This window comes from Ammospiza nelsoni, chromosome 18, assembly GCF_027579445.1.
Source record: "Ammospiza nelsoni isolate bAmmNel1 chromosome 18, bAmmNel1.pri, whole genome shotgun sequence".
NCBI lineage: Eukaryota > Metazoa > Chordata > Aves > Passeriformes > Passerellidae > Ammospiza > Ammospiza nelsoni.
In genome coordinates, this window is record NC_080650.1 from 2695254 (window position 1) to 2711200 (window position 15947).

Here is a 15947-nt window from a genome sequence, read left to right on the forward strand (position 1 = left end):
GGGATTCCTGCCCTGCCTCACTGAATCCTGCAGCAATCAGCTCCTGGAGGCAGGGGGTGGTGGCACAGCTCCACCTGTGCCTGTGCCTTCCTTCCCCCCTGTGCCAGGGGCACCCTGCTCCTCTTCCTGGCCTGGGACAGTGGGGTCAGTGTGCAGCTGTTGGGAAAAACTATCTCCAGCTATTTGGCAGCGTGGGAGGGTGGCATGAGGATGTCCTGGGATCTGTGAGACCCACTCCTCACACCCTGAGCCCTTTGGAAGCTTCTCAAATAAATGTCATTAAATAACCCATTTTTCCTGTGACCCAGCCATCAACAATTTCCTTCTTTCACCTAAAAAATGTAAAAAAGAAGAATACCATACAGTCAAAATGTAGTTTTGCCTGCTTTTATTTTAGTCCTGTTAACAAATGTATTTAATGCAAAGGCAAACCAGGAACTCTATATATAATTACCATACTCTCTGGATATAGAAACCAGCAGAAGGTCTCATAGTTAGGTATCAAAGAAAGCAAAATTACTTTTTTTACATCCTGAAAAAAGACACTCTACTTCAAGCAGGAAAAACTATAAAAAACCCCACCAACCTATCTAGGAATCCAGTAAGCCAAAGGAGAGCAGCAGGAGCTCTGTCCCCCAGAATTATCTCTGTGCTGCTGATCTGTGACAGGGCCAGGAGCTGCTCCTCTGCAGTGGTGACGTGTGAGGGACACTCAGTCCTCACCTCCATCCCTGTGCCCCTGGGCCACCTCTGAGGGCAGGGACAGCTGCCTGAGGCTCCCAGCTCAGGGCTGCACTCCAGGCCAGATGCAAGAACCCCTGGGCCATATCTGCATCCATGGATAACCTCCAGCCCTGGGGTGACCCTCTGTGTGTGTGTAATCCCTTTGGAATTGCACTGTGCAGACAAAACAGCTCCAAACTCCTCCCTGGGGAAAGCTTCAGCCGAGCTCCCTTTACATTTTCACTCTCAGAAAATACAGAGGGGGTAAATGTGCAAGGAAAAATCTTCTGTTAAAAACAACAGCAGCAAAAGATAATGGAAAAAGCTCAGAATCCAAGTGATTGTTCTGCAGGCAATCAGCTGAGCTCAACCGTGCAAGGAAAGAATGGGCAGCAGTGCTGGGGCCAGGCCAGCAGCTCCTGCTGCCACACTGCCTGGGTAAGGACAATGGGGACAGCAGGGCCAAGCCAGGAGGGCCACAATTATACAACATCAAGACTCTCAGGCCTTGCAGAAATGTAACCTTATCGATAGAGAATGAGAGGCAGAGCAATTACATGAGTTTTCTGTGACCCTGCAGAGGATTTGTTTCCCTTTGATCTCCCTGCAGATGCCATTCCTGGCCTCCTGAAACACAGATTTATGAGCAGGTTCAGCCCAGTGCAGCCCTCCCAAAGCTTCCAGCCATGGCACATGGGCACTGAGACACGGAGCAAAAGCTTCCAGAGGGGCTCTTTGCTCTCTCTGTTTATGCACCAAAACCAAACCATGTACAAAAACTGTAGAATTGATGAAAGCAACGGTATTTAACAAGAGTCCTCCTACTCCATGTGGGTATCAGGAGGAAGCACTCATAACACAAGCCTATCTTTACCTCCTTCCTGAATGATCTGACCAATGGCTGCTTGATTTTGTTGTTTCAGAAAACATTCTCTCTTACATTCCATTAATTTCTCAAAGTCCTGCCACATTTTCATTTGCTTCATATTCGGCCCGTGACTTTCCCGGACAACTTTCTGTTTCTCTCGTAGTTTCTGTTAAAAATACACAAATATCAGATTTCTGCAACAGCTCTACACCACAAAAGTTGCTCACATAAGCAGCTTGGAGTGACAGAGATTTTTATATGCTATGGAAATATTGTTTTGTTCACACTGATAACACTCCTTGCAAGTGCTAAAGGCATTAACACCTGGGACTTAGATCTTTGTATGGATTGACAACTATTTCCATGGTTTTTAACTGTCTAGTCTTATCTACTTGAGAACTTATGCTAAAAATCTGACATCATTTCCATGCAGAGCCCTTGCAGTATCAAGGTACAACCTGCAATGGATTCACACCAAGATACTCTAACACGAAATCCACGTTTTACAATTAAACCCCCTCCTGATTATTAAGAGAGGCAGCCCATACCTGTAAAAATCACTCAGACTGAGTAAGAAAAGGAAATTAATAAAAGCTGTTTGGTGTGACTTGCTAAGCCCAGCCTCGTCCCTGCTGATCTGAGCTTCAGACAAGATTAAAACTGGACAACTGCTTTTGTCTGACACTGCTGATCCCCTGGCCTTTAGCAGCAGTGATAAGGGTGACAGGCTCACAATTTATTGTCTTCAACAGGTTGCTTTATATACAACAGAAAATCTGAGCTGGCACAGTTCCTTATGCCCTGCTCAGGGTCTTATCCAAATGGTTTTCAGGGAATGTGCTGTCACATTGAGCTGTTTGCCTATCCCTTAGAGCAGCCCATGCTATTCCCTGCAGGAAATCAAGCCCTGAGGAGGGAGCAGGATCCTTTTCCAGGGTATTAATTACCAATGCCAGCAGTGATGGAATTTTTGTTGTAGGCTGCACAATGCTTTTTATAAAAGACTGACCACAGCCCCACAAAAATACAAACTGTACAATGGCTGTACAAGGTAAAAGCCTCATTCTTACCTTCCCAAGGTTTTCTTGTTCAAGGATTATTCGTGTATACTGTTCTCTAAAGGAAACATAAAAAGATTTTATCATTATTTGGTTCTGTGTAACAGGACAGAATAATGATACAAACATGGAAAATAATGGAAGTATTGGTAGGTTCATAAATGAGACAGAAGAGGAAACACAAAGAAACCTTTTTGTCATTGGACAAAATGAATCCTTGATATGAAGGATCAGATCTCCTTGTCTCAGCTGTGCAGCTGGGAAAAGTGATCCTGGCTGAGGTCTCTTACATTTTTGAAGCAGGCATGATCACTGCTCCTTCCAGCTTGAGGCCAACAGTGAGGCCATGCAGATGAGATCCTGATCCTTCTGTAATTAATTTATCCTGGTGACATCCTGAGGGGAGTCACAGCCTCACTCGTACAGGTGTCAGAATTTACAGACCCACAGCCCTTGACTGCTGTGAATGCAGGGTTGGAATGAGGGGGAAAGATGAGGAATGAGGGGAAAATCCAGGAATGAGGAGAAATGGCCTTTCAGCCCAGCCTGACCAGGCCACTGAGTGCAGTGGCAATGTGCACGTTCCCCTCCCAGAACAGACCTCACATTTAGGGCCTGAATACAGGCTGAGAAGTGTTAATGCTGACATGCAGCATGGAAAGCCCTGGCTGGCCACCTCTGTCTGTACCAGGTGGCCTCATCTCTCTGCCATACCTGATACATGACCCCTGGCAGTAAAATCTGCAAACCACAACAGCACCGTGCACAGACAGCACAGGCTTTAGCTTTTCTGAGATGTGACAATAGAAAAAAACCTGTGCACTGAGCCATTTGGAAAAAAAAAAATCAATTCTATTTTGTGTGTAATTGTTACATTTTTCTGGTGTGAGAATCAGCTAATGGAATTCCAAATAACCCAGCTCATTTAAAGAGCTTTCCAAAGTGCTCAGGGTAGATGACCTCTGAGTAGAGAAATCCTGATTTCCAGAAAGAAATGTTCCCCTTCACGATGCCAGAGCCTGAGGGTTTCCAGGAGCGAGAGCAGCTGTGTGGACCCCAAGCTCTGTGTTCCCTTACTCCTTCCCTTTCTCCCAAGTACTGCAGGACTTTGACTGGAGCACTGGGGCCTGGGCCAGCTGGTCCTGGAGCTGGATCACTTCGGGATCTCCTGCTCTTGGACAATTCCAGCCAGAACAGATCAGAGCTGTGCTGAGGCTGCTCCAGGTGCTGTCCCACTGATCCCAGCAATCCTGGCTGAAGCTGTTCTTTGCCCTGGCACACAGCACATGTTCTCACACATTTGGCCTCCAGAACACCCTCTTTTTCTTTTTTTTTTTTTTTAGTAGAGTTTTCAAAGTAATCATCAGAAGATTTTCTGCCTTTCCTAGTAAGTTTTTCTTTACTATTTATAATGATGACTGGAAAGAATGTAACTTAATAACTTTGTTAAAACCCTACAACTTTTTATTTTTAGAAAAGAAAATTAACTTTTTACATTCCTAACAAGTGACTCCACGGAACAGAGAGTTTATATTGAATAAAGAGGGTCTGAATTAAGACATTTTTTGTTCAATACATTGTTAGGAAAGTGCAATTCTATTTATGGATCATTTTTACTCCGTTTACATTCCAGCACTTGCTGAAAAATACATTCAGGTTCTGAAGGGATGTCTAGAGAAAAATGTCATCGTCTCATTTTATACTTTGCTGAGATCTCTCCACTGAACTTTGCTGTAACTCACTGAAATGAGACAGCTCTGTGACCTCTTAGCAAGGTCAGGGCTGGCTGGTCCCTGTGGGAGGATCATTTCCACAGTGGGGCAGTGAAACAGGGGCAGCACAGAGGGGTGACAGCCTGCTCACATTCCCTGCCCATACCTGGCATTGCAGGGCTGGGCTCGTGCTCCATCCCAGCACTGGGCTCTGATGGTGCTGTGTCAATCCCACATCCTTGATGTCCAGTCCCCACATCCTGCATGTCCAGTCCCCACATCCTGCATGTCCAATCCCCAGGATTTGAGCTGGAGTGAACCAACCCTAGCTCCCACTCCCCACTGTCTGAACCTGCTGCCTCATCCTCATGAATATTCACATCATCACTAAGGTTTTACCTGTTCAGCCTTCTGCTTAATTGTGCTATTTCATCTTTCCTTCATTAGATAAATGTTTATTTCCTGCAGCCTTTCATTATTTTGTGAGATGGTGCAAGAGCCCTCTCAGCCTCCATCACCTTTTCTCTGCTCATCTTCTCTTCTCCCTCCCCAACGTTTGTAGTTTTGATTCTTTGCTTACTCTTACTTTGCTACACTCTTTACTACCCAGTGTTTGAGCACTCCCATGCCTCCCACCCTTGCAGAAGGTCTCTGTGATGGATTTTACTCTGGTCCTTCCCTTCCTGGTGATCTCTGCCTCCTCTTCCAGACCATGGAGCTGCAGCTCCACTGGTACCAGTGGAAAGGGTCTGATGGATTCTCCTGAGAGAATCCTTGGAGTTTTCTCACTGTCTGACACATTTCCCTATCAATGGCCATAAAACTGAGCAAACATGAATTTTAGAACTGTTTTGATAAATGTTTTCATGACTAGGAAATACTGTGGTGGGAAAGCAAAGACCACTGGTAAAACTGCTGACACCAACTGGATTATTTTGTTGTCAACAAGGATCTAAGATTTACTTTTCTGGAAAACAGAATTTCTATTTCATTGAATATTCTGAAACTCTGAAAAGCTAATTATTTTGATATTAGGGTATTTTGACACTTTTACCAACTGGAAATTATAAATGTTTTGGATTTTCCTGATGCTTAATTTTGAAACAGTTTGTTGACTGTTGCCTGAATTTTGTTTCAGCTTTTACGTTGTATTAGAAGATTGAACATACACAAAATTTTCAACAGGATACTTTCACAAAAATATTTAGTTAAGTTACACTTAGTTAAGTGCAAAAAATCTCTATGACATGGTAACATTTAGACTTAGCACAGATAATGAATCTAAAATATCTCATTCTCAGAAAACATTTCCATCTTTGGCAGGAAAAATTTCTATTTAAAATAGAAAACTACACCAAAAATAATCAGCAGCTCAATTTATAGTATTTCCTGTTTCTCTTGCTGCCAGTCAAAGGCAAGGGGTCCTGAAAGGAGTCATGGGATGAAGGAAGTGGCTTTTTACTGGAGTCATTGAAACTGAGGGTAAGGATGGAGGTTCAGGGATGGTGCAGAACCATCCTCAGGGTGTGGGGCTGCCAGCTAAAGCCTGGCCTGGGCTGAGAATGTCCAGTGGGAGGGACAAATCTCCTGCTATGTCTGACAGAACTTGTACATTCACAGCAGTATAGGCTGGAATCCGAGATGCTTATTTTTAGATTATTATAGAGTTTCTAAATTTATCAGGTGAACTCCTCCAGCCCAAATGCCAATGAGAAAATTCCTGACTTCAACCTCAGTTTGTGAATCTCCTTCAGGTCACCCTGAGGGGACAGAATCCTGCCAGGGGAGAGAACGGAGCCCTGCCCCGCTCACCGAACCGCCCTGCGCCGCTCCTGCGGCTCTGGGGACACGTAGGCCTTCATCTCCTCCTTGGCACGCTGCAGCTGCACCTCCAGGCTCTGGGAAGGAACACACCATCAAACACATACATATAACACATATGTTATAATTGCCATTTCATCTCACAGTGAACAGTTTGTGCTCTCACCCTTTTCATGCAGTTAATGTAACGGTAGTTGCTCTCTTCCTGGGCACACTCCTCAAGAAGCCCTTTCACTTCCTGTGGGAAGAGAATAAAATTCCAAAGCACATGGTGACTGCAGGCTCCCAGGAGATGCCCTGTGTTGCCATATAAACCATGACAGTTAATAACAACAATAACAATAATACCACTGAATTGATAATTTCTCAAATATTTATAAAATTTCGGCTTCTCTTAACTCTCTTTTAGAGTAAAAGACAACTAAGTGGTTTTAGATGTGCAGTTTCAGTCACAGTCAGAGATGCAAAATGGCTGTTAACAGGTTTTTATTAATGCCTGACTTGTAACAGACACTTCAGCAGTGCTGCCAAGACTCCTGTTCCTCAGCACATCTGAAGTGCCAGGCACAGCTGTGAACAAGCATTTCCTAGAACACATCTGCAAAGTGCATGTTAGAAGCTACAGACATGCCAAGAGGATGTTAATCACCAATCAATAATTATATGGAGGAGTCTGGACATAGTAGGTTGCTCCCATCTCTAAATGGTCCATTTCCAAAAAGCCTCATGATCCCAATGGAATTCCTGTACACATTCCAGGCTGCACAGCTTTGCAATTCCAGAGCTCTGTCACTGTGAGATTTCCAGACCATCAGCTGGAAAACTGAATTCTACAGTTCAACTCCTGTCCAGCTCAGTCAGTGGCTGTGATTGTCACCACCTGGTAGAAAATGACTGAGTTGTCTGCCAAGAACAAAAGCCTTGACTGCTGTTGTAAAATAGTTCCTTTGGAAGGTCCATTTCACACCAGGTCCATCTGGTATGATAAGGAACTTTTAGAGCAGGGAAATAACTGTCTGTATATCCACCCACACTTTAAACTCCCTGTTTACCTTTTAGTATACTCTTCTGAGGGCAAGGCCTTGAGAAACCAAGCCCAGTCAAAATTCACAGGAATGATGGAGTGAGACAAAGCAGGAATTCAAGACAGTCCCACTTAATGAAGTCTCCTCACCACCAGTTTCAGTCATTAATTATCCACGGAATTTGCTGCTAATGCAGTGAAACTGCGAACTACATATAAAGATTTGCCTTGATCAATTAATCTTTATTTTATGGACAGACACTGTGCAGGGCAGCGGCATTTGTGGCAGACACATCCTTGCTGATCAGAGCTGCACCCTGAGCCCACGTGCTGCTGCTCAGGAGCTGTGTGACTGCAGGCATGGCCTGGGGTCACCCTGCCTCACTGCTCTGTGCTTTGCTCATGCTGGGGAGGCAGGGCAGCACTGCAGCCCAGCATCAGTGCAGTGCAGGAGGCAGGAGGCAGAGCCAGCCCCCCTCACCTGCTCCAGCGCAGAGCGATTGGTCTCCAGCCCGGCCGCACAGCTGTCGTACTGCATCTTCTTCTCTTCACATTCCTGACTTAATTCCTTGGTGAAAAAGCAAAAGGGCACAAAGTGAAATCTTCCTTTGGCTGGCAGGTGACACTCAGGCCCCTCACACAGCAGCCCCAGCTCCTGCAGCGTGACCCTCACTGTGGTTACACAGGGAAGCCACCAGCCCCCCCCATCCAGGGGATCAGAGAGGAAATTCCCTCTGTTCCCTGCCAGGGTAACAAGGCTGTGTTTGCAAGAAGAAAGAACAAATAAATATAAAAATAGACATTAAGAAAGGATCACTATAAGTGTTCCCTATGAAAAGCCAGATTTCCACTTGTGCACAATCAGCCTCTTTGCTGGATTTCATCTGCTGGCACTTTGAATGGAACCATTAAAAGTAGGATTTTTGGAAATTTCACTGATAGATAAATACATCAGTTTATTTAATTCCATGGTAATGAGCCAACTTATGGCAGCTGTACACCCAAAAGACTTTTTTTCCCCAGCTCTCTATAAAATTTTGAGAGCAAATGGACAAATTTGTCAGAGCCACAGACTAAAGCAGGAATTAGATCAATGCAGCCAACATTTGGATGAGAAGTTATCTGCAGTCCACTCAGAAAAACAACATTGGTTGGGATCACCAGTGCTGAAATCCAGAAATAGCTTTGCAACTAATCTGAAACTAGCGTTGCTTTGGGTTTGAACTATGACTTTTCACATTTTTCTCCCTGATGTAGTAATTTTTTAAATTGCTATAAAGGACTGAATTCTGTGCCTGCACTGTCAGCTTTTACAAATCCCAACCTTTAGCACCTTGCTTGCTGCAAACGCTGTTGACACATTCTGCTATTTCCAGCTTTCCCTCAGAGTTGATCATGTCCTTGTAGAGCCCTTCAGAGATCTGCAAATTGGATTTATTTGTGGGTTTGACTCGGTTTACACAGAAAGAAAGGAGTGTTTCCACAAACCTGGCAGGTCTGGCGCAGCTGCCTCAGCTCTTTGATGACAGGAGCAAGGCTTGCCTTCTTCTCTGCCACCATGGCATTCAGCTTCTTCACCTGAGAAAGGGAAAAAATAATATTCATTAACTCTATAACCCTAATTGTACATTTGTCTAATTAGGAATGTGGAAAGAAAGGGTAGTAAACCAAAATACAGAGAGAAAAAATGTGAGATGAAACCTTAATTATCCAACTGAAGTTCAGGCCTAATTAATAAAGGAGAAAAGCCCATCTGGCAGTGGGGCCATTCCCACAAATGAGGCAAATTCTGCTCCCCCTGTTCCAACTGAGGACATCCCAAAGAGTCCAGGGCACTGCCCTGGGCAGACACCAAAGAGCTGAAAGAGCAGGGGAGATGAAGGGGATGCACAGAGGGGCTCAGAGAAAGGAAGAAATCCTTAAGAAAACAAATACACTTGCATAGGTTAAATAAAGCTTGAAAATGCTAAAACTGAGTCACTTTGATATATTTAGACGGAAAATTCAAATTGCATCCACCTTTCTGTTGAGAGAAATTCTATTTTAGTTACACCATTGTATTTCAGAAGTGCCCTAATGAGTTAAAAAGATGCTATTTTGCTTTTTGCTCTCTTATAATATTTTTAAATTAGAAATTCGAGTTCTTTCTTGCTTCTATGGCTATGTGGGCAGGTAAATTAAAACATGACAGTTCTAAGGGCAATTGAAAATCAGGCTATAAAGAAAAAGACAAGCTATTTAGCTCTTTAAGCATATTAAGTATCTTTTCAACAAATGCTTAACTCCAGTGATTTACAAACATTTTAGAAAAAGCCTCCATTATAGATTCAAACCATTCGTCTCTTTCAGATAATGTGTCAAATAAGAACAAATATGAAACCACTTCTGAAATTACAAAAAAAAAGTGAAAAAATCAAAGACAAGAAGATTTGATATCCCTAAAGTTTCTGAAGGAGAGAAAAGAAGGATTTATTTGCAAGACTTTAAAGAAAATAAATGCATTTTTAGTAAACTTCGTCAAGATTATCTTTGCAGATGTTTTTGTTATAAATATTTATATTTTATATAAACACAGATTAAAGAAATTTATAAACCCAAACAAAAACATTAAATTGGATTTTATATGCTGAGGAACCAGACACTCAAACTGAGAAATGCAATAGTTTAAGGCAAAAATCACCATTTCAGACATGTTATCTAAAGTCTGGCCTTTCACTTCATCCATTTCACTCTTCACTGCAGAGACTCTTTCCAGCTCCTCCTGGGTGTAGCTGTATCCAGAGATTCCTTTCTTCTCCTCAATTGCTTGCTGCAGACACAAACAATCAATGCTGCATGTGAGTCCATTAACCAAGAAACAGCAAATTCCTTCTTGGAGCCAAATATTGTGAAGAAGTGGAATGGGTAAGTACTATAATTAATTTATTTTATTAATCAATTTATTATAATTAACCTAGCTTTCAGAAAAGTAGATTTTATCTCATGCCTGAACATGACAATAAAGCCCCTCTGTAAATACAAGATTTGGTCATCCAATGCTCAGTGAACAGAGAGTTTCCACAGAGCAAAATGGGCTGGAGGTCAGGCTCTGAAGTTCATGTGTAAAAATCTGTCTGCTTGATCAGAAGATGCAGCAAATTATTTTGTAAAGTATTTTGGTAACAAGAATTTGGTAACAGGGGTTGGAAGAAAATACCACAGAGTGTTCCTGCATTTGGGATGCTTACAGTTATCCAGAGCAGAAATCCTTCTGGCTTAGGGAAGATTCATCCAGTTTTAAATTTAAGGACATTTTCTTTTAAATATTCTGGGGTTAGAATGTTTCCTTCTTGCCTGCTCTTTCTTTAAATACCATTCCTATATATTTTACAGCAGTAACTTGGATCCTATTTGCTGCTGGTCATTCTCTAAGCCCTCACTACATCTATGGATACCAAAAAGTAATTTAAGCATCCAGCCTTGCCCCAAGCAGAATTTGTACAGATTTACCATCCACTTTAAAAAGCAGAGTCAGGCCCCTCAGTCTGAAAAGAAGCTGCAGACCAGTCCTGATGGACACAAAGTACAACAGCCTCAGAGTCAAGAGCCAAAAATCCCTTTTCTACCCCAAAGACTCCTTCAGTGAGGGCAGCAGGAGCTGGGGGTGATACACATTAGAATAATGGCAGCAGCATCCTGGGATGCTCAGGCTGTTCCAGGGCAGGGAGGGTGGGAACAGCAGGAGCTGGGGGTGATACACAACACCCAGCAGGGTCCCTGGGATGCTCAGGCTGTTCCCAGGGCAGGGAGAGCAGCACAAGGTGACACACAACACCCAGCAGGGTCCCTGGCATGCTCAGGCCGTTCCCAGGGCAGGAAGGGTGGGAGCAGCAGGAGCTGGGGGTGACACACAACAGCCAGCAGGGTCCCTGGGATGCTCAGGCCATTCCCAGGGCAGGAAGCAGGGAGCAGCCCCAGCTGAGGGTACCAGCTGCTGCTGCGTGGCCTGGTGGCGCTGCCGCAGGAGCTCCTCGGTCCTCTGCAGGATCCCGTACTCGGCCGTGATTGCCGCCACCTCCTGCCGCCTCCTCTTGTAGAGCGTGTTCTTGCTGCGGAGCCTGCTCACGTACTGCTTGAACTGCGGGAGAGACAGCAACAGGGCCTCAGCACAGCATAAATACACTTATCCTCTGTGTCCTGCACACCCAAATGCACTGGTTGGAACAGAGGGCAGGAGTTCAGGATGCCCAGGGTCTATTTATTCTCAGCTCTGCGTTCGTTCACTGAGGGAGATCAAGGAAAGCAGCTCCTCTGCTTTCTGTCCCAGCTCACTCGTTTGCAGGCCTGAGATCACTCCCTTCTGCTCGCCACCATTTGACAGCTGGAAAAGTAAATACTCCTTGCAAAACGTTATGGGAGTCATGGATAATAAAAACTTAATGCAACAGTAATTTGCACTTGTAACAGAGCCCCAGGCCTGCAGACCAAAACATGGTAATAGCCAGCAGCTAAATTGGAAGGAAAGAGGACATGGGAAAAGATTCCTTTTTAAATGTTCTCAGAAGTTAAAACTTGTTGTTCTCTTTCCTTGACTCCTGCAGACCTGGATGATATTGCTGGTTAAGTTTTCAAACCCAGGAAAATAAAAGCTGAGTCCTTACAGTATCTATTTCACTCAAAATCTAAAGCAATGGAGAATTTATATTTTTATTAAAAACTGAGTAAAATAATAAAAATCCTTACAGTCCAACAGCCTTAGCTAATTCACACCTGGACCTGTGTGTGTTCAATTTGTAACACAAACACAGGGGCTGACACAAGCAGGTAAGATTTTTCTGTGCTTTAATGTTTTCCATCTGTTGTGCAGCCTCAGCTCTTATTGTTGGATTTTACATGAGCGCTACAAGGTAAATGCCAGTCACAGCTCAAAAAATGCATTCAGATCCAGAGATGCAAAGCAAATAAAATTTATGAGAGTAAATGATGTAAGAACAGGCTTCAGAATGCTCCTGGATGAGGAGGTGTTCAGTATGTGCAGGGAGCACAGACCAGGCAGCCCCAGGAGGAAAATTAATCCCACTCCCACTGATACAGGCTTGAAATTCAAACATAAAATTACTTAAATTTCAAAATTTACATTAATTTTTTTTTTTTTTTTTGTGAAATTATCCCTCTCCCTTCTACAGAATTAACTCAAACCCCCAGTGTGACCAAAGGCTAAGAACCCCCAGAGTAGCTGTATGTTCTATAAAAAGTGTCCTGGGCAAACTGCCCACAATGAAATCAACCCTGTTCATCTGCCATCCTGTGCAATATCTAGGCCAAAGCTGCCTCTCTCTTGCTACGCTCCAGAACTATTTTTAAAGCCAAAAGCTATAAACGTTTTTGGTGAAAGAACAAACCCACAAATTACTCAATGTGCTCTATGCAGATTGGCCTCTGTGAGGCTTTGGGATAACATCCTACATCCTGCTACTACCCAGGACAAGGATACACAAGGTCACCTGAGCCCCTGGCACATTTAATACAGTAGCACCAAATTCATTCCTTTTCATAGCAAATTCAATCACATCTTCTTCATTTATACAAAAGACTTTTTCCTTTCCTTTAATTGCTTAGACAATACCAAGCTTTCTGTGATTTCCAAGTGATTACGAAAGTATAAATGCAATCTCTCCAACCAGCTGAGGAAAACCTAAGGGAAGCACAGCCATCTGTCTTGATGCTTGGGACATTTCATTTGACCAGTGGAATAAAATAAAGAATGAGGTAAAGGATTAAACTTAATATGTGACCACACAGAGCTATCAAATCTGAATGATCTTCTGTCAGTGCATCCCAGGATGAAAAGCAAACCATAATTCTCTTCACTTTTAAGGTCTTGAAAATAGCTCGAGTGGGAGGTAGGGTATTTGCATATTCAATATTCAAAGCATAAAGTATTTTACAATGGAAGTCAAAGGATCTTGTTGATTAACGAACCAATTCCACCACTGTTCTATTATTAGTTGATTAACTTAGGATATATAATACAAATTTCATCCCAAATGAACTACAAGTTGCTCACAGTGACAACTGAAATTTGCTCCTTTTAGGAGGTGCATGTCAGCACAACCTCTGGCTTTTTAAAGCAAACTTAAACCTTTCACACAGCTTTTGCAGCAAACAAGGTAAAACGGATATAAACAACAGTAGGAAAGTTATCATCTGTGTAGAAAATCAATCAATAATTTGGCAAAATGTTCAAAGACCTGATTTGCTCCAAGGGCAGCACAGATTAGCTCCTCAAAATCTCACTGACTGAAGGCTCCTTCAGATCCAGGGCCAAGTTCTGAGCTGGAGCTCTTAGATTTGACTCTACTTAAATCAACAGCTTGTAGGGATCTTAGAGTAAAATTAGGCTTATTCAGCCTAAAAGATGGGAGTCAATCCACAGGTTTCCAAAAATGAAAAGAAGGTATAAAATACCAATGTTTTCATCTGTGTGAGCATTGCTCCTGAGGCTTTATACACCTCATGTGTACATGAGAAATCAATGCCACAAAACACTGCATTTTACTGTGGTGAAAAGTCTTTTCAATAATTGGAGTAGTTCACAGAGAAATAACATTGTTTGGCCACATCACTTTCAAGTGCAGTACCCAAAGGAATCCACTCCTGAGCAGCAGCATTTTCCCACAGACCGGGACAGCTGCTCCCTGTGTCCAGCCTCAGCAGGCTCATCCTGGAATTCCCATGGATCTGCCCATGGGTGATGTTCCAGTCAAGGCCATGGCCACCAGCAGCTTTTCTTTCCCAAGCAATTGAATGAAATGACTGGATGAGAACCAAGTGCTGGCATTAAGGGAGCAGGGGAAGCAAACCAGCCTGGAGCCTGTGTCAGCCCAGTCAGAGCCCCTGGAGACACAAAAACCATCCAAGGGAAAGCAAGCAAAGATTCTGCCTTTTCCATTGGCTATTTTTATGGGTGACTGTAACATAACAAGCCTGGAATGCAGATTATGGAACACAGTGAATGAAAACAGGACTTTAATTTCTCATAGAACACAGGCATGCACCATCCCTGGGCAGATTTCCTGGGTTATGCTCCATTTTTATTGGAAGAATCCAGCAATGCACCTCCTTTATGCTTCTCCATTTACTGGAATCTGGAAGGGGCTGGTATCACCAGATTCAGTCTCTCCACACTTAGTGAAGGATTTCCCATAACAGTTCTAAAGAAAAATCCAGTCAGGGATGTAAAAATGGGCATCCAGGAGCATCCAGAGCCTGGCAGGTCATCCCCTGCAGGAAAGGACATCCTGGTGCCCTCTGTGCTCAGGACCAGAGCCCAGCTCCCCTGTGCAGCCTTGGCTTTTCACTACAAGCTCCTCACCTCATCTTCTTTAACCTCACACTTGCCACAGGAGAAGTTTTCACAAGGTTCTTATTCCAAGATTATCATTAAAGGAGAAAATGGATAAAGCTTGTTTTCTCCAAAGAACAAATCCCAGATAAACCCCTCACTTTGGAGTGAAGTCTTTTATAATAGTATTTTCTGCATTCATGCAGCAGAAAATCTTAGCTGACTATATCTATTTTCATTAAGAACCGAGGAACAGATGTTTTAATTTCTAACTAGACTAATTAATGGGATACAGACTGTCCAAAGTATTAAAATTCAGTTAGGAAAAGTTCCTGAACATGACAGGTTTTCCATATTTGTTTACTAAGAGGCTCTAAATTCAAGCTAGTACAGCCAGTGTTGGACAGAGTTAATAACTCAGACATAGAAGGATGAGCTTCTAAAAGATAAGAGCAGTAGAAGCTGAGTCTAATAAATGAAAGTATCCTACAGGCTGCTCATGGCACAGCTCAGCCAGGAAAACTCTTCCTTAGCATTTTCCAGGAGTGCTTGCTCCTGGTCAGGCAAGCAGTATTAAAGCAGCCATTGCTAACTTAGAATCAATTCAAATATTTATAATGAAAACCCCTTTTCAGTGCTCAGGGAAGATTCACAGGTCAGTGAGATCCAGGATTTCTCCATGGCAGGGGGTGCTGAGGGAGTGCTCAGCTCTGGGAGATTCCCCTGTGTTTGGTTCAGGTGACAGGGAAGGAACTTCCACAGCAAAAATCTGGCAGATTCAGGTGGATCAACATCTCTTGAGGAAAAGGAGCAAGATCTTTGGTCTGAGGCTGCTTTCTCTATTTGCAAATGGAAACATTTGTCTTGTTTTCCCAGGGGCAGGTAGGCATGGATGAGCATTTGTATGGAAAAAGATCAAACTCCTTTAGTAAATGCATGTGCAAACCTCCCACAGCTGTGAACAAAGTGAGGGGAGCTCCCCTGCCCTGTTCTGAAAACCAGATTAATTCCCACTTCTGCAGCTCAGCACAGCTCGGAGACAACTCTGAATCCTTGGGAAACTCAGCATTCTTGGGGCCCCGTGCTGAACTCTGCAAAGTACAATGGGTTGTGTAAAGGGCTAAAAATAGCCCAGCTTTACCTAGGATCACTTGTAATTGAACCATCCAGCGTTCCAAGTGTCAACATGTGATTCCCTAATTTTCAGGATCTGACAGCTGCAGTGAGGAGCTGCCAACTGTGCCCCCTGCTCACTGCACTTTGATTGAAGTACTTAAAAAGACTTCATAATCCACAAAGACAATTTATTCCTGCTTTTTTGTGTTTGATGTAAGTGAATTGGTTACTCCCTGCTGTTTCTGCTGAGTTCTATCCAGGTGTAAAACCTCTCACAGCCAGTGAAATGCTCTCCATGACT

At 43.4% G+C, this 15947-nt stretch overlaps 1 protein-coding gene across 1 annotated transcript in view; it reads right to left on the reverse strand.

Moving 5' to 3' along the window:
* Positions 1-466: 466 nt before the first annotated feature.
* The window catches only part of IFT81 (intraflagellar transport 81), a 36387-nt gene continuing 20906 nt past the window's right edge, over positions 467-15947 (reverse strand). The window contains exons 11-18 of the mRNA XM_059485096.1: positions 11174-11323; positions 9887-10015; positions 8695-8784; positions 7688-7774; positions 6349-6420; positions 6174-6259; positions 2662-2707; positions 467-1757 (exon numbers count right to left, since the gene is read on the reverse strand). Coding sequence (XP_059341079.1) covers positions 1575-1757; positions 2662-2707; positions 6174-6259; positions 6349-6420; positions 7688-7774; positions 8695-8784; positions 9887-10015; positions 11174-11323 — 843 coding nt within the window. The 3' untranslated portion in view covers positions 467-1574. The remainder of the gene's footprint in view (positions 1758-2661; positions 2708-6173; positions 6260-6348; positions 6421-7687; positions 7775-8694; positions 8785-9886; positions 10016-11173; positions 11324-15947) is intronic.